General features: G+C 38.7%; 1 protein-coding gene across 3 annotated transcripts in view; it reads right to left on the reverse strand.

Annotated features, from left to right (window-relative positions):
- Positions 1–18,941, reverse strand: part of LOC132845401 (coiled-coil domain-containing protein 178) — a 20,216-nt gene extending 1,275 nt beyond the window's left edge. The window contains exons 1-19 of one of the 3 annotated variants that reach the window (XM_060869361.1): positions 18,812–18,941; positions 18,069–18,136; positions 17,851–17,957; positions 17,391–17,440; positions 17,243–17,307; positions 16,664–16,867; positions 16,339–16,559; positions 16,010–16,152; positions 15,445–15,598; positions 15,131–15,226; positions 14,321–14,457; positions 12,151–12,334; positions 10,547–10,609; positions 10,210–10,371; positions 9,961–10,074; positions 9,709–9,854; positions 9,290–9,449; positions 4,582–4,731; positions 2,095–2,229 (exon numbers count right to left, since the gene is read on the reverse strand). In XM_060869361.1, the coding sequence (XP_060725344.1) occupies positions 2,095–2,229; positions 4,582–4,731; positions 9,290–9,449; positions 9,709–9,854; positions 9,961–10,074; positions 10,210–10,371; positions 10,547–10,609; positions 12,151–12,334; positions 14,321–14,457; positions 15,131–15,226; positions 15,445–15,598; positions 16,010–16,152; positions 16,339–16,559; positions 16,664–16,867; positions 17,243–17,307; positions 17,391–17,440; positions 17,851–17,957; positions 18,069–18,126 (2,349 nt within the window). In that variant the 5' untranslated portion in view covers positions 18,127–18,136; positions 18,812–18,941. Of the gene's footprint in view, positions 1–2,094; positions 2,230–4,581; positions 4,732–9,289; positions 9,450–9,708; positions 9,855–9,960; positions 10,075–10,209; positions 10,372–10,546; positions 10,610–12,150; positions 12,335–14,320; positions 14,458–15,130; positions 15,227–15,444; positions 15,599–16,009; positions 16,153–16,338; positions 16,560–16,663; positions 16,868–17,242; positions 17,308–17,390; positions 17,441–17,824; positions 17,958–18,068; positions 18,137–18,811 lie in introns of all 3 variants that reach the window. The other 2 variants (XM_060869360.1, XM_060869362.1) reach the window with 2 other exon arrangements.
- Positions 18,942–18,989: the final 48 nt, after the last annotated feature.

Consider the following 18,989-nt stretch of genomic DNA (forward strand, 5'->3'; position numbering starts at 1 on the left):
ACATCCCTCCACTCTAGTTGAGCTAGTCGGAGGCAGTCATTTGTGCCTCAGGAAGACACAGTGACAAATCAGTGGCGCTACTTTTCGTGATTGGGCGTTCCTCTCCAGTGGGCGTGTGGGTGTCTTGTGCCTGTGCAGCCCGATGAAGAATCCGGCTGCTTAAATAAAACTGGTGTTGATTGAAGTGTTGAAATACTGCGGGAGAAAGCTAATATAGTCTGCTTTCTCCAGGCATCTGTTACACCAAAGCTCTACCTTGTTACAGGTACTCACGATGGGACGCTTTGAAAAGCTGCGCTGCTCAAATTCTCAGCCACAAATCGACAAAGCCCTCGTAGGATCCTTTAGGATCGAACAAACAATATGCGTACGGCAGCCGTCGCGTTCACGAATCCGATTGGTCAGAAGCTGTTGAGCTCATTTGAATATGCGACTGTTTCGGTTGTAACTAAAAGTCAAGCTTGTGTAAAAATGACTGTAGTATAAGAGGAATAAAACGCTGCAGGACACGATGTCAGATAAGCAGCTCTGCTACGCTATGGGTTGCTCAATCCTAGCTTATGATTTGCTAAAGTATTGGCACACACTGTGTGAGTTAGATGGCATGGTTAGTTTCCCTGTAAATGGAAGCAGTTTGGGGGATTAGCAGTTTCGTTGCTTAATGCTAGTGAGCGCTTGTGTTGCTTAGTAGTTAGTCACTTAGGAACCTGACCAAAATGTACAGAAGTACACACATTTAATATTGACTTTCATATGATGTTTTTACTAATGAATCATCCTAATTAGTTGCTAACTGCAGGTAGGAGCTATAAGCGGGGAACATAAAGCTGTAAGTGTGTGTGTGTGTGTGTGTGTGTACGTAGGGTCAGGATAGAAAGCGAGGCAATCATGTGAAAGTGTTATGGTTACTTTTTTTTGTCTAAAGAAGCTTTGTGTTGCGCCTGGTTAGTGGTGTTGAGGTTGTTCTGTTAATAAATTCCAGGAAAGTGCTGCATTCTGGTCTTCTGTGCAGTTTTAGTCTACAGTGAAAATCACAAAGGTGAGTCATTTGACACTTGGGACTTTCACCAGCATTGCATGGAGGCCTGCTTCTCGCTATAGTTCTTGCAGTATTAAGTAAATCAGCAGAGTGTGCATGTGTGTGTGTGTGTGCCTGTGTGTGGAGTTGGGCAGGGGGAGGAGATCTGTGCTAAGCTGCGACAGAGTTGAGGAAGGCCGCTCCTTTGTCCTTCACACTTGGAGGATCCCTAAGAACTCCTCGGCTTCATGCTCCATTCCCCAGGCCGGCTTCCTAAGCTCGCCTCCCTTGACTGAGCCGCAAACACACCAGGGCTCACCTCATTACAGTGGCCGCATCACACCCACATTTTCACCATTAGCTCAAGGAAAAAACATCACTCTCGCTTCCTAGCATCGGACTCATTTTGGGCATAAAATAACTAAATAAAAGAGTAAATAAGTGACATTTCTGAGCTCACGGAATCGCTGATGTACGATATCATGATGCTTTTGAATCCTAGATCCTGATTGGACAGAAGGTGTTGATTAGTTATCTGTAACAGCTGTTCTGATGGTCGTGAATAAGCGCTAATCGATCCGCTCATTCTGACACGGTAGCTTTTCTATAGTTTTGAGTATGAAGGAGTGTCAAACATAAAGCTGGGGTAATGTTATGTTTCCGGGTTCAGTAACGTTACAAGCTGTGTGAGTGTGACTGTGTGTGTGTGTTTTAACAGGAGAGGCTGGTGACTGGTGGCTGCTGTAATGGAAGTTACACGAAGGTGTCACATGGTAGGCTTGTTAAGGGGGTCGGATAATCCTTCGAATCAGCTTGTGCATTAGCGTGCGGCACGAATGGGATCTCTTACAGCACAATGGACGGAATTCTTCTAGCTAAGTGCCATTGTTGTGCATATTTATATTGCTTTAACACAAATGTATATAAGTATATATATAGGTATACAGTTATATACACACACATATATATATATGTGTATATATGTGTATATAACTGTATACCTATATATATATACTTTATATATATATATATGTGTGTGTGTGTGTGTGTGTGTGTGTGTGTTGAACCGCCCATACCTGGAGGGCTTTCATTTTCTGCTTGTTCTGGTTGGAGAGGGCCTGGAAACCGGCCAGCTCTGCTTGGCTGTAGACGCTGCGGTGTTTGAAGTATTTCAGCATGGCTTTGTGCATCCTCCTCTGCAACAATGAAAGCTGGGGAGGAGAGAAAGAGGGAGAAAAAAAAAGAGCGAGAGAGAGAGAGAGAGAGAGAGAGAGAGAGAGAGAGAGAGAAATGGTAAGGCAAGAGAGGAAATTAATGGCAGTGTTCAAGAAGAATGATGGAGGGAAATAGAGAAAGCAGTCAATAGCCCATTCTGCAGTACACGGGCCTGACAGGAATTTCACAGTCTCCTGCTCTCCCTGCCCACTCATGTGCACTGGGTGGAATCCAGTCACATCTGGCTGCCAGGATGGGGGGTTAATTTTCTCTAAATGCTTCAGCGGTTTTGTTCTAGCTGAGGCAAACTCTGTGACTGCAAAGCTGATGAGTAAAATATTTCGACTTCACCCACTTTAACTTTATACCAATCCCCTCAAGACATATTTTACACATACACAAAGAGTCATGAACCCCCTGCCGCAATTAGAAATTATTCCGAGTCCACTGGAAGAAGACAATAAAATGAAGAGAGAGAGAGAGAGAGAGAGAGAGAGAAACAGAAACAGAGAGAGAGAGAGAGAGAGAGAGAGAGAGAGAGAGAGAGAGAGAGAGAGAAAGAGATTGAGAGACAGAAGACATGCTGCTTGCTTTTCTCTTTTTCGGAATAGTTTTCCTAAAAAAAAAAAAAAAACAACACCACCAAAATAAAAAAAAAAACGGGGTTTTCAATTCTAAAGGATGTTGTGGTTTGCTTCGCCCCATCTCTTCTCTCTTCCTTTAAGCTTATCATTGCTTGGCAATGTGTTCCTCAGAGCATGAAAGAACTAACGAGAATTACCTCAGCCATCAACTGCTGAAGAAGGGGGGAAAAAAATGGGGTTTATACCTCGTGGAACAGAATGTTAAAACGTGTACACTGGTCTCGTCGTGACACTCCAGCAAGACGTAAAGACGTGAATATCGCCGTGAGAAGGTCGGAGGACGCCTTCGCTTACGGGCTCGACGGGCTTTCCGTAATCCGGTTTTTTTCCTCCCGGATAGACGAGAACATCCAAAGGAGATCGTTTTCCTATAACAGCAGGAGTTCTATGCATCTTTTGTTTTAATAAGAAAACAAAATGTCCTGACGCCTGTCTTGTACTGGGGACTCCTTCCGAATGTTCTCACCATAATCACCGATTAAATACGATTAAAGAAAAAAAATAATAATAATCATGGAGCTGTTACCATGGCAACCATGTGAACCGGTGATTTGAACCTAGCCCTTTTTATCTATACCTTCTCCTCATATAGAAAACTAATCCATGCCTCCTAACCAATCAGAATCCAGAATTCAATATCCGGTCCTCGCCGAGTCTTCGTACACCCTACAGCGTCCTACGAGTTACTCCCTAACGTCTCTGTGCTTCAGCCATGTTGAGTTGGAAAAAAAAAATAGAAAACAAAAAAAAAAAAAGAAAAGAAAAAAATGTCAAAATCTTTAGTTTGAAAATAAACAACAAACTGTAAAAGGCTGAATGCTGCGTGGAGGAAAATCAGGCTTTGATCATGAGCGTGGAGAATCCCGTCCACAGGATTTGCCTTTTGCATGCATTTCTCACTTGATAACATTCATGTAGTTAGATGAGGAGTTGTAGCAGTATTAGCCTTTCAGTGTTTGACTGTTTCCACAGTTGCTCTGTGTGCTGCTGCAGGAAGACGAATGTATATGTATATATATATATATATATATATATATATATATATATATATATATATATATATATATATATATATATATATATGTATTACTACAGAATGCTTTTATTCTATAGCAGTACAAACACAATATTATTAGTACAGCCATAAAATAGCCATCTGTGAGCAAAACGGTACTAAATAAATGTGACTGCTTATTTTTTTTTCCCCTTTCCGTTCTGCACTAATTTTATTTGCCTTAATATTTTTCGCACAGCTATCGAAGGTACTACGTCTGTGAACGCGCCACATCAGCAAGAATCCTGCTGTGAATACAGTATTTAACCTGTGACTATTTAACCTGAGACTCCGCCCAGTGTATCAACAGCAACGATGTCGTTAGGGTCGGAGCCGCTGTCATAGAAAAAGGAATCATTACATTAATATTATGCGTAACTATTCCACTGTACATGTCGTCTGTGTGTATAAATGTGTGCTAGCCATCTCTTGATCTCTTTGCTAATGGACATTAATGGTCACTAAGGTTTATGCAGTGGAGATGTGATGTTATCATGTGTATATGTAACCTTAAACAGTCCACACTGAAAGTGTGTGTTGCCATAACAGCCGTCTGTTGGTGTATATGTGTCAGAGAAAGAGAGAGAGAGAGAGAGAGAGAGAGAGAGAGAGAGAAAGAGCACGAGTGCTGGACTGTTTATTTTTTTTACCTGTGTGTTATTGTGAAAAGAGACCTCGGCTCTGTTTTTCTCGCTCAACGTGAGCGCGGCTTCTCGCTTGGCAACCATCACGGCTTTCTGCAGCTCCCCGTATTCCTGCGCCAATGCCGCGTTCTCTTTTAGAGCTTTCCTCAAATTAGCCTGCGCAGTCAGGAAGAGAAACATCAGTGACGTTGACGCGCAGGATTAAAAAAGAATAAATATAAAACACAGAAAGGCCTTTATCTACCACCACGGTGCTGCCGAGCGCTAGGTGTGCCGCAGCTGTTCACCGCGTTCGTTTTTAATTTATTTAATTCTATAGTACTAGCATGTCGAAGGATGTGTATCTAGGATGCTATACGTAATCGAGGGCTAATGATAAACAACGTGATGTTATTCAGCAGAGAAAAAGATAGAAGCGTGGATACAGGGAGATTTTTCCGTGCAGAGATGTTTATTTAACATTTATGGAAGGAGTCTCCAGTGTCAGTGCTTTCGAACAGTCAGGTCTTTTTTGGTCTTACTGAAGTGCATAAGTAATGACACTCTAAATGACGTTTCCATGTTGTAGTGTTGCAGCCTGCAGCTGAAACGGAAAGCGCAGATTGGATAAGTGTTCACCCGTGTTGCCATAATTACCTCTAATTAGTCACCATATTAGACCTGTGTGCATTTACAAATGCTGAACAGCCCATGGAACAACATTAAATCTAAAATGAAAGCAAAATGTGGGGCACGGTGGCTTAGTGGTTAGCATGTTCGCCTCACAACTCCAGGGTTGGGGGTTCGATTCCCGCCTCCGCCTTGTGTGTGTGGAGTTTGCATGTTCTCCCCGTGCCTCGGGGGTTTCCTCCGAGTACTCCGGTTTCCTCCCCTGGTCCAAAGACATGCATGGTAGGTTGATTGGCATCTCTGGAAAATTGTCCGTAGTGTGTGATTGTGTGAGTGAATGAGAGAGCGTGTGTGCGCCCTGAGATGAGTTGGCACTCCGTCCAGGGTGTATCCTGCCTTGATGCCCAATGACGCCTGAGATAGGCACAGGCTCCCCGTGACCCGAGGTAGTTCGGATAAGCGGTAGAAGATGAATGAATGAATGAATGAATGAAAGCAAAATGATATCTGACAAACATCAGGGAAGAGTGAAGAAAGAGATTAGTCAAAAGAGCAGATAGTGTAAGAGGGACAGGGGCTATTAACTCGATAACAATACAATGCTACCACCACCATGTTTCACTCCAAGGATGTTTTAGCATGTTGGGTTATTTACACAATAGGGTAGATTTATGACAGATAATCCTGATTTAAGCTCCAAATATTGTAGTGCTAGAGACAGAAACTGTGCAGAAGTATTCACCCCTGTTGCCATAAGTTACCACCACCTTATTCAATACTGATGGTGGTGTTTTTTTAGCCTGTAGATTAATGTCATATACCTGAATCCTGAAGTTCATTTCACTTCCAGGTTGTAGTGGGTGTGTGTTAAAGCTATTATCATGTTCTGTATGGCACATTTTAGTGGACTTGTAATGTGCCAGATTCACACCTAAAGCATAATATTCAGTACATGTAAAGTATATTAAATCTACACCTAGTCTCGACCTGTATCTGTTAAATTGGACTCGTATTGGTTTGTATTGGTAACATACTGTACAAAATCTGAGCTATTTTCCAATTTACGAGAAATGAGGAAAAAATTTAAAAAAAAAAATGTAAACATTTCTACAACAGGTGACGTGTTGGATTCATTTCGTCTTTTCAATCATTACCAAAAAAAAAAAAAAGAAATGAAAGAAAGAAAGAAAGAAAGAAAGAAAGAAAGAAAGAAAAAAAAATTAAAATTCCTCATTAACGAGCATGTGCATGTCACAACACGCGATGCTGCGGTGAAACCTCTTTGCTACGACATGCACAAACACTAATAATCAGACGGCACTTAGAGGAGCATGTAAACAAATTACAATAAATAAATGGCTGATTTGCCTGTCTCATCTCATCTCCATGCCGCTCTCACGGCTGTAGGCAACGCTGAGCCGCGAGCACTTCTCTGTCGTACCTGTACAAATAATGGAGTGCATTTGGGCAGTAAAACAGTGCAGCACTAACTGATGAGTGGAAGCCAGCAGAGGGACTGGCCATAAACATGACAAATGCAGCCTATTGATTTAAAGCTTAATTACTGCATGCGGCACTGACAAAGCCTGTCTCACATGCCTGCAAAGTGTAAATGGAACAAATTATGCTTTGTTGAGTGTAAGAAACTGATGGTGTCGGCACTTTGCGTCCTCTTTTTCTCCTCCTTGACGAGAATCGCTCTTGATCAAATAAACAAACAAAACATTCGGAGACTGGGACTACAAGAGAAACAAATTGATTCGGAATGGGAGTCATGGTAGAGTACATGTTCGGCTTCAACACCCTACTAGCTGTTTATACCTGCCTTATGGATGCTCTATATGACTGCCATATGGTGTCTGTTTAGATTAATTTGTTTCGTACAAATGAACATGACGGTAGGAACGCAGAGGGAAGAGAAAAAAAAAAAAAAACCTGGAAGTTATTTTACACAGAGCACAGAGACATATACTCTTATGATTTCAAGAAACATCTTTATCATTAATTTTTAAGACTTCATCAAACAGAGAGAACATCTTGGGGATTATGTCTCTCTTTTAAAGCAGAGAATGAATCATCTTCGAGTCTCTAACTCGTCTTACACTGTAGCAGTTTGCCTACAATTGATTATTTTTTAAATAATTACAATTGATTATTTATTAAAATGAAAAAAACTTTTTTTTTAATCTGTTTATAGGTGCATAGCATTATGGTTCTATCACCATGCTAATAAAACAAAGCGAGGACTTTCCTGTGGTGGAAAAACCTCTGCGTGATAAAAAGCACGGACACCGGAGAGAATCCTACGAAATCTGCGCCGTACTGTACGAACAACTGCACATTTTTTACATATGAGAATAAATGCGTGAAGAAACCGTGGGCCAACCAATCAGAGTCGAGAGTTCAACAGCGCTAGAATAAAATCTAATGGAATGGCGTAAAACTTTATGATCTGCAGCCAACGTGACGTATGAGTGACCAGTTCGCTTTACAGAAATGCACAGAAAAGCCCTGCAACTGTACTTCCCACTATTTCCTTTCCTTAACTGGTAAAAGCGAGCACTTTAATGAGTGTGTTTGCTGCTGTTTTATTGTTTTCTGCGCAAGGCCTGAAAAAAGGCGCTCTGCTCTGCTGCCCTGCAGCCAGCTAATGGGACCCCGGCTCTATGAGGGAAGACTTTTAATTCTGCGCCTGTCTCGCACCAACAACTTGTTTGGAGTTTGCTGCACCCGTGCGCGCATGGCGGATTAAGCTCCATTGCCTTTTCTTGTTTTGAACTAATGCATTCTTGATCACCGTTTAATGAAACTATATACCACATGGCGATTTCACATTAGATAAGCCATGTGAGACTCTCATCAGGCGCGAGGCTCTGACTGGGGCCATAATCCTGAATCTCAACTCCCCCAATAAATGGCTTTTTCCAAGCAAAATGAAGTGATAATTCATGGCTTTCATGCAACACATAACATATTATTTCTTACAGAAAATTATATGAGGCTGCTTCGCATTACTAGAACAAACATGTATTAGCATTGTGACTCTGGATGACTGTACGGATGGGAGGAAACGGAAAAAGGGAAAGATATAATGAAGGAAACATATGATATGATGTCGAACGCTAACGATTTGCGAGTCTTAAAACATTATATTGTACTATAAAGGTTTTACATTAAAAGCACAAATCCTGGAAAGCTTGTAAAATCTCAGCATACAGTATATACTATACTATACTACTGTATATGTACATTAGAGTATTGAGATGAAGATAAACACCTTACATTTCAGTATATCTTGGTATCGTTGTGCTTTTATAATGCACTGCATAAGTATCTACACTCCAAATCCAAAGTATTCACCACACTGCCATAATTACCCTGAATTAGTCCTATATGCATGCATGGGGTCACATGATCTCACCACCTAAGAGATATCAATCTGGTTTTTAGGTAGAATTAAATGTCATTAAATGTCAATATTGTTAATGCTGAACATCCCATAAAGCAACATTGAATCTGTTATTGAAAAAAAATGAAAAAGTAGGGCACAACCATGAGAGAACCAACCACCAATATCCAAAGAACGGCATTAGCCAGAGGACCAACTAAGAGGATAAGGTTAACTCTCCAGACAATGCTACTGTACCACCACCATGATTCACTCTATCAAATATGACAAGACTCTATTTAGGGTAATAGAAAACGTCTAGAAACTTAAACTGGACTATGCTTTAAAATCTATGCTTTAGCCGTAGCATTTATGATTTTTCAATATTAAGACTTTTCATCTAAACTAGCATTCAAGAGGCAAGTCACTGAAAGGGAAAGGGCCAGAGACTTGACAGATGTGTGTTTGCTTTTGGAAGCGCTTACTTTCACTTCACTCCGATTTTATCTACAGTAGGTGAACATTGAGCTGTACAATCGCGTGTTTATCTTGTGAGCCTTTACCAAAAATAGTAGGCAATACTAAGTGCTAGTGCTAATTACTATGTAGCTTCAGGTTAGGTTTTGCTCTTCAGGTGTCACTGTTGCTTGGTGTACATCTGATGTTTTTGTGGATCTTAGGGCATTATGCAACCTAGTAGTAACACGTCCCCCTGACCTTCAGGTCTTGCGTCACAGCCTGCCGCTGGGAAAGGAGTGACGAGTGAGACGCTTTTGAAAAGGCTGTCCGGTTTCTGCAGGCCACCGTCTCATTCCGCAGACTAGTCATCGCTGTGCTGATCAGGTTATGCTTATACTCCATCGTGTCAGATTCATTCCTAAAAAAAACACACAAACACACACACACACACTGCTCTCAGCAGAACATGCCTGGTTCTTGATGTAGATGTAGATGTAGCTGTAGTACACAATGTAATAAAAAAAAAAAAGTCTTCCTGTTTTACATGATCTGGGTTACATTGAGATTAATTAACACTATAGACGTATGTACGTCTTTAATATGTATCTGTATACTGTATGACTTTTATAGCATGCATGAGTTTTATACTGTTCCTACTCTTGGGTATCCCGACTTACTGTAATTCTTCCAGGACTTGCGGCATGGCTCTAACCGTGTCCTCCATTGCTACTGATTCCTTTCTGTATTCTTCACACTTTTGCTCGAGCTCCTCGGTCCTTCTGGAGACCTGCTCACGTCTCACCAAGACCGTCTTGTGGGCTTCCTGCAGACAAACGTTAACTGTTAAATATCCCATTAACATGAAAAAAAAATGGTCCTAAATATATAACAGAATGTATATGAACGGTTCAGATTGTCAGTGTAAATACTGTAGCTGAATGCAGACGGTCGAGACAGGCACTCTTCCTCTGGTCAAGCTCATCGGACAGGGCTTTGTGTGCGGTCAAGACGTCACTCAGTGTCCTTTTCAAGTCCTGGATTTTCTAAAAGGAGAATTAAAGCAGAAAATAACAGTAGTTAAAAAAAAGGGGAAAAAAAAAGAGATGATGTGAAAATGTGTGATGCGTGAGTAGACGATGATGTCATGATGTCCTGTTAGACCTGAGTGAAATCCTTACTTTACATATAGCGGTGTGTATTTCTCTCAGTGTAACCATCTCTGACTCCAGCTTGACGAGTGAAGACCAGGCCTCTTCGAGTTCTTTCTCTACCTGCTCTTTCTCTCTCTCACAGTCGGCTTCTGTCATGTTATACTCTGTCAGAAGTGAGGCGATGTTACCCTAAAGGTTTAGATAAACAAATAGTAATAGTTGAACTAATTAAAAGAATAAAGTTTACATTTAATTGATTTAATTGTTAGACTTTAAAAGACAGACTCTGTGAGTGCCTATTTGCATATGTGAGTGTACAGTATATGTGAGTGTATAATTATGTTAATATGTTTTGCTAGCTTACCTTGATGGCTGCTACCAGCTTCATCTCACCCATCAAACGCATCTTCAAAACTTCTGTGTCTTTCTGCCAAACAAAGAAGACTGCCATGACTGTCAAGAACAGCAAATGGCACAAGAACTTGGTCTTTAAATATATGGAACAAAACACTCTGTCATATTGTTATGGGACGGTAGAAAATCTTCAGCTCACTACAGAAGTATATACATAAATATATAAAGTGTTAGTAGTGTTATATTGTTATGTCCTGTAACTCTTGTTACTGTGCAAGTGTATTACAAGGATCGCATTAATATAAGAGTTTGGATAAACATCTACCAATTTCTACAATAATGTCAATTTTATAGACACAGTCAGCTCCAAAAGTAATGGAACAGCAAGGCCAATTTTTTTACATTTTGGTATACATTTCAATTTGAGATTTAAAAGCTACTTTGAGATTCCTACTCAATATTAATAATAATAACTCGATACTTCAGAATCTCACCTTTCATTTCCTGATATTTACATCTAGATGTGTCTAAATGAGTTGAAATGCTGCTTAGCTGAGTTTGAGTTAAGGTCTGCTGATTGACTTGGCCAATCTAAACCCTCCGCATTATTTCCCTGATAAAGTGCTATGTAGATATGGCAGAGTGTTTGTGTCATTGTCTGTGCATTTCTCTGAAACAAAATGCTTCAGCAAACTTGTAAATTCGTTCTGCTCTTACCAACAACACGATGAGTTCCATCATCAATAAAGATTATTGAGTCCGTTCCAGAAGCAGCCATGCGAGCCCACCTTGGTTGACTGATTAGCTGGTATGTTTTGGTTCATGGACAGATCATTTATTTATGCACAATTTGGCTTTCCCATCACTTTGGTGAAGGTTAATCGTAATTTCGGCACTTTTGTGGTACTTTTCCAGTGGTGGAATGTTCCGATTTTTGATTTTCCCTTTACGAACGTGTCCATAGACAGCTCCATGGTCTTCATGGTGGTTTATCCTTTTTAACAATAAATACGGTCTCCACAGGACACAATCCGAGCTATTCATTATTTTTAGCAAATGATTTAATAGGACACATCTGGACAACAATAAATTCCTGTCAGTCACATGTTCCAATATTTCTGATCACTGGAAAATATGTAACTATAAATATCAGGAAATGAAAGCTGAAATTCATTTTCATAATAATATAAGCTTAAATAAAAAAAAAAAACTTTGCCTTGTACTTATTCAGTCCCAATGCCTTTGGTGGGAAAAGTGGGTGTTTATAGATATACGTATGTAAGTGTGTCCAAAAAACTATAACTATAAAAACTGTAATAAACAAATGATCAGTCGTACGCATTATAATTCAAAACGACTAACCTGAGCAGTAGCATTCAAGCGCTAAGCAATGCTGATTCTCAATAGCATCACCTACCTCCTCTGCTGATACACAAACTCTCTATGAGATGCAGTCATGAAAATTAATGAAAGATGACTTAAAATGTAATAACGAGGCTTGGTCACTGGTTTTGCTGGTCGCATGGCTACCCACATGACTGCGAATAAAGATGGAATAAAAGCAGATATAGACTATTTTCAGACAACGAGGTGGACCTTCAGGACTTTTCTTACCCTCATGCTCTGCTCCTGCTCGAGTGTCTGCTGCTCCAGGTTCTCCAGCCGAGCCTTGGTGTTTGTGTATCGGGCAGCTTGCAGTGATAGCTCACCCTTGGCCTGATCCGTCTGTATCTCATTTTGACTGATCTTCTCCAATATACGCTTTTGGTTCTTCTGTAACTGCTGCAATGCCTGCTTGCTACAATGAGTAAAACAAACACATACACACACACATACAGCAAATATTATAAGCAACAACTTGATAGGCTTCATATTTTAAATACCATTTGCAGTGTTTATTGGAAAGTGTTTACTGTATACAGTAGTGTTTGTTGTGTTTGTGTGTTTGTGTTTACTGTACAGTATTTACTGTATCATTGTTTGTAGTATATAATTTATTGTGATAGCTGCTGTATGTTTTAGCTAAAAATACTGCATTTGTTATACAGTGTTCATTGAATTGTGTGTGTGTGTGTGTGTGTGTAGTGTTTTTCATGATATTTGTATGTTGTTTATAGTGTACTGTTTATTGTAGAGCAACTGTTGTGTAATGCTTAATATACATTCATTTGTACAATTTCTGTTTTTTCTATTTGTTTATTGTATAGTGTTTGTTGTAGACTGTTTATTTTATAGTGTTTGTTGTATAGTATTTGTGGTGTAGTGTTTGTTTTTGATTGACAATTCTTTAGTTCTATAGATATGGAGATATAGTGCTTAACAGACATTAATTTATATGGTGTTTATTGTATAGTGCCCATTGAACATAGTTTACTGTGTAGTGTACGATGTATAGTCTATACATCGTACACTAAAGACAACATTTATTTGCATTTATTTGTGTAGTGTTCATACATTGTGTTTATTTTAATGTGGTTGTTGTACAGTGAATAGTAATAGTTTTATTGTGTTTATTTTAAAATGCTTTGCACAGTGTTTATTGAAGAGTGTTGCTGTGTAGTGTTTAATGTATGTATGTAATGTGTAATGTATAGTGTTTACTGTTCAGTTTTTATTATCTAATATTAAATGTATAGTGTTTATTGTGTTGTGTTTGCCGAGCAGTGTTTAATGTCTAGTAACTAATTTATAGTTTTTACTGGGTGGTGTTTAATGTGTAGTATCTGATGTATAGTGTTTGCTGAGTGGTGTTTAATCTCTAGTATCTAATGTATAGTGTTTGCTGAGTGGTGTTTAATCTCTAGTATCTAATGTATAGTGTTTGCTGAGTGGTGTTTAATCTCTAGTATCTAATGTATAGTGTTTGCTGAGTGGTGTTTAATCTCTAGTATCTAATGTATAGTGTTTGCTGAGTGGTGTTTAATCTCTAGTATCTAATGTATAGTGTTTGCTGAGTGATGTTTAATCTCTAGTATCTAATGTGTAGTGTTTGCTGAGTGGTGTGTAATCTCTAGCATTTGATATATAATATTTGCTGAAGGGTGTTTAATCTCTAGTATCTAATGTGTAGTGTTTGCTGAGTGGTGTTTAATCTCTAGTATCTAATGTGTAGTGTTTGCTGAGTGGTGTTTAATCGCTAGTATCTAATGTGTAGTGTTTGCTGAGTGGTGTTTAATCTCTAGTATCTAATGTGTAGTGTTTGCTGAGTGGTGTTTAATCTCTAGCATTTGATATATAATATTTGCTGAAGGGTGTTTATTATGTAGCATCTGACATACAGTGTTTACTGGGTGGTGTTGAATGTGAAGTTTCTGATGGATAATGTTTGCTGAGTGGTGTTTATTGTATAGCATCTGACATATAGTTTTTGCTGGGTGGTGTTTAATGTTTGGTATCTAATGTATATTTTTTTGCTGGGTGTTGTTTTCATACCTATTACCTAATTTATAGTGTTTGCTATATAGAGTTTATTTTACAGTATTTGCAGTGCAGTGTTTTAGTGTTTAGTATGTAATGTATGGTGTTTATTGTAGCATGTTTACTGTTATCTAGCGTAGCGTATGGTAAAACAGTGTTTAGTCTGAGATGGTCATTTGATGTGTGTTATGTAATGGTTGTTTAGTGTATAGTGTTTTGATAGTTTTGATGTTTGTCATGTTTTATGGTGTTTGTTTTGGTGTTTACTGCATTTGTAGTATTCGGCTTATTGTATAGGGTTTACTGAATTGTGTTTTTGCATGAAGTAAATCTGCGGTGTTAGTTCACAGTATATAGAACTGCAAACCTTTGACAGATCTTCTTATTGTAGTCCTCGCTTTCCATGTCATGTTCTTTATTTTTATCACGCAGACGCTGGAGCTCCTGACGCTTCCTGCTGAAGATCTCCTCTGACTCGCAGACATTTGCTTCTCCTTCATGCCTCTGACAGACGACAGGCGTGACAGTTCGAGTTTTGCATACGTATTTATAAAAGTGTAATTTTTAATAATGACACGCAGGCATGATCAAGCACACAGCAGGATGAAGACTGAGAGAGATTTGGCTCTGTCTGTGATTCTGCTGCTTGTTTATGCAGGTTGTTGCCGAGGAAACGTGGCATTTGGACTAGAGATGCTGCTTAGTTTTACATTTTTTTTTTTAGATTCACCGTACAGTTGGTCGATTTATTATTAGTAGTATTATATTATTCATTTTTAATGTATGAATGACATGAAAAATTATTGAGATTTTAAAAAGATCATCTTATTGATCATTTCAGAATGCTCATGCACAACATACATCATTATTTTAAAGCAGTATATTATGTAAAAAATTAAAAGGTCTAAACATGAGACCAGTGTTAAAACAAAATGGTGGTGGTGTGTTTAAGACTATGGACCAACGTCCAAAATAAATCATGGGCCTTTTCTGCCCTCTAGAGGACGAATGAAAATGCAATTTTTTATTATTATTATTATTATTATTATTATTATTATTATTATTATTATTATTATTATTATTATTATTATCTTAATCAATACATATCTCTGAATGGATTTCTTTTGAAATAGTATGAATGACTGATTTTCTATCATTAATACTAAACTATACTTACAGTTGCTTGGAGCTGTTTGAGAAGGTTTGTAAAGTCAGCTTGCTTGTCTGCCAGTTTTCTCTCCTGACTCTGTAGTTGTGCTTTAAGTTCCATAACCTAAAGCAAGAAAGTTGTCATCAGCAACAGTAATAGTAACTATAAACTATAAAAACTATAAACGGATAAAAAGTACATGTTGTACTTTAATGAACAAATAATTAAAAATAATCCACCAACACATATAATAGCACAAATTCTATTTGATTATATATAGTATAGAATCTTATGGATGCACAGGATGTTCTGATTTCAGTAATATTTCGACAAACACTCACAGCACTGCTCAGTTCGTTCTCTTGTCTTTCTAGCATGGCGATCTGCTGGAGCTTGGCGTCAACCTGCTTCTCTGTAAACGCCACCTTCTCCTCGGTCTCTCGGATTCTGGCACAAGAAACATCCCAGGACGACTTCAGCTGCTGGAGCTCAGTGCTGAAGGCAAAGGAAATGTTAAATGATGAAAAAAAAACCTGAACAGTTTTCACTGGCTGTATTTTATTCATCAAACCTTAACCAAACGTCACGCTACACACAAAACACAAATTAACAGTCACCAGTGAGGAAGTTCAGTTATTAACAAAGACACACACTGACATTGTAGCAAAGCACCACAAATGCCCTGTCCTGAATTGTGCACTTGGGTTGTTGTTGACGTAGTAGTCGCGTTTCTCATGTCAGGCAACAAAAGGATACCTCTATCTCTCTCTCTGAAATAGTTTGCAAATCAAGGACCAAATCCCAAATGGCCTCCTGTTCTATATACAGTATCTACTGTATGCACACAAGACATAAGGGCTTGTATATTCTATGTGGTGTGCTATAAACTCCACTGACTGTCATTACATTCGCTCTTGTAGCTCAGTCCGGATGGTTTTCAGCGCCTGGGTTATGGCGGCTCTTTCCTTATTCATCTGCAGTTCATCATTCTCCAGCTCCTGCTGGGAATTTCTCAGCTCTTGGGACAGCTCTGTGAGCACCTCATGAGCCTAAATCAAACCGAGGAAAACACTCATCTTTAGTCAACATTAATGAGAGGAGTCTCCAGTTTCAGCACTTTGTAATGCTCGGATACTCTGAACGCCTGCTCGGATCAGACAGAAACCTTACGGCATCCAACCAGGATCTCGTATGTGTTTTAATCTGGTAAATATTTACTTTAAGTCTGTTCTGACCTCTGTTCTAGCTGACGCTATCTGCTTCGTGTTTTCGTCTTCCAGAAGCAATTTGTCCTTCACAAGTGGCCCCTGTTTCTTTACAAAATCAATATTCTGGAGCAGATGATGGTTCTGTGTCTCTGCCTGCTTCAGGAAGTTTCTGACTTGCTGCATTTGATCGTTTTTTACTTTAAGATGCCACCTCAGCTCTGCGATGTCTCGGGTACTGGCTTCATATTCTAGGGAGCAGTTAAGAATCCATTATTAGACAAAATACTGGATTTTATTATACAAAACACTGGGGTTTACTAGACAAAACATTGCAGCTTATTTCCACACGGACCTAGCTGCACCGCTACGGGAAACTGTTGTTGTTTCCAGAGAGAAAGAGTGTCCTGTTTTCTTCTCAGGCGCTGTGCTTTATGCCGTTCCTCTTGCAGTGCCTCCTTGGCCTCTTGCCGATCTGACTCCAGGCGCTTGATAAGTGACACCACCTCCAGCAGAACACCACCTGTCCCCTTCCAGAAGGGACACGACGTTTCATTTTCTACATAAAAAAAAAAAATAGAAGTACTCAATAATCTGTCTAAGAAATTACAAGGCAGAACAAAGACATTTGTGATTTGTTTGGCTTCTGGCTGTTACTTCATGCAGTTTTCATGCAGCAGGCTCCTAATGAGGAGTATTCAGAGTCGGGTTTAACGTCCACATTGTGAGGATTTAATACAACAAAGCACCTTAAGGTGTAACTACAGACTCAGAAGTTACACGAGAGTTACTAATTTACCAACCCAAATTTTTTTTCCTGACAAAGAAGATAGGATTTGGATCTGACCTTTTTGTTGATTAATGTGTTAAGCACTTTTTTATTCAGCAATATATTGTCACTATATTTGACAATTACACAAAATTAGCTACGTACCAAAACAAAGCCCCGCGCCTTCGACACACAGCTCCGTGTGCGTTTTCAAACAGGTCGAATCAAACCTAGAATGAAATATCCATGATTTATAATTAAACGTCATTACTCCAACACAACAATCATGACACATCAGGTATAGGGGGGGTACCTTGAGGTGCTGTTGTTTTTATTTTGTCCTTCATTCTGTTCAATAGCTGCCTATAGCACAATATGGACAAAAACAGAATTAAACACAAGATAGTGAGTGAGCAGAAATTAGACATATTTCTACAAAACAGGCTTGCAGTTTGCTTATGTTATAGTAGTTACAAACAGTTTTCTCATCAGATTCTCTCTTTTTTTTTTTCTGACATTCGAGACTCCTTCCATAAATTTAGCACAAATCACAAATCAATCAACGTGCAATACTGCAGCTTTTGTTTTCTTTTATATGGAGCATCGGCTATAGGTCCCTGTATAAGAGCCTCTGTTACTGAAAACAAATCAACAGCTAAACAGTCAGATTTGAAGAGGCAAGTATGCGGTGATATAAGCACTAATTCATGTAAATTGTGTTCAGAAGATTCTGTTGGTTTCCCTAACATTCAGCCTGTAGGTGTTGGTTTTACATGTTGGGACCAGTGTTCCAGTTTGTCCATCAGTTCCTGGATGTTCCACATTGCTTTCCCCACACATGTTTGGTTGTAAGAGTAAGTTCTCTGCAGTTGCCCTCGATCTGAAGAACAAAGCAGGTACCAACTTAAACTAGATCATTATCAAAATAAGCATTGTTTTATCAGAGAACATGTCATTGTTTTTGTGCATCTATAGTGACTGTTGTAATCACCTTGCATATTGTTTCCACCTTCCCTCGAAGGACATTTTAAAACTTCAACATCGGGCATGGTACTGGATCTAATCAAGGAAAATGTTTTTTTTGTTTTTTTAGATATCTTAATTTGGGTTTGTGGACAAAAATCATATCAAGTAGTTGAGTTGAATTAAATGTATTATGCATTTCAAACACATCTATTCTAAAACACAGCAATGAAGCAAAAGTAGTCACTTAATTTTCACAGATTAAAGATAAAGTATGTTTGGCATATTTCTAAGTAAACATTTTACTAAACCAATTCAAATAAACGTTCAATCAATGGAATCTTTTTGAAAGTATCATTTCGTAAGAATCGATTCGTAAGCATGAACATATAAAATAGAAGACTTTATAACATAAACCTTACATATGCTTCATAAAGCAGCCTACATTTTAAAAAATATCTAAATAGGATTTGATTGTAAAAAAAAAATATTTTAGAGTTTGGGCACAAAAATCCGATGTATTTGTAAAGATTGAATCAATCGGTTCTTTCTGAATGACTCGTTAGAGAAGAGTTGATTCGCAAAGAACCTTGAGGAACATCTTTAGCCTGCACCTATTATTTAATTGTATTTATTATTGTTTATTACAGTCGGTTTAGTCATAGTGAAAAAGACAGATAATTCATAATAGATATTATTATTATGTTACACCTTTATTCAGCTTTAAAAAAAAACGTCTAACAAATTAGCCAAAGTAAACTAGTTGCTTACCCGGTTATGTCCAAACACGGGCTGGTTATTAATTACTATGAGCCTAATTACACTGTTATTGCAGTTTATTTTGGTGTGACAGTTATGTCGAAAAGCTGTCTTGTTAGTTTATATGAAATGGACGTTTGGCTCCAGCTGATGTGTATCTCCCTTTTGTGTACTGAGTTAAAACGGTTTC

Source organism: Tachysurus vachellii, chromosome 5, assembly GCF_030014155.1.
Source record: "Tachysurus vachellii isolate PV-2020 chromosome 5, HZAU_Pvac_v1, whole genome shotgun sequence".
Taxonomy (NCBI): domain Eukaryota; kingdom Metazoa; phylum Chordata; class Actinopteri; order Siluriformes; family Bagridae; genus Tachysurus; species Tachysurus vachellii.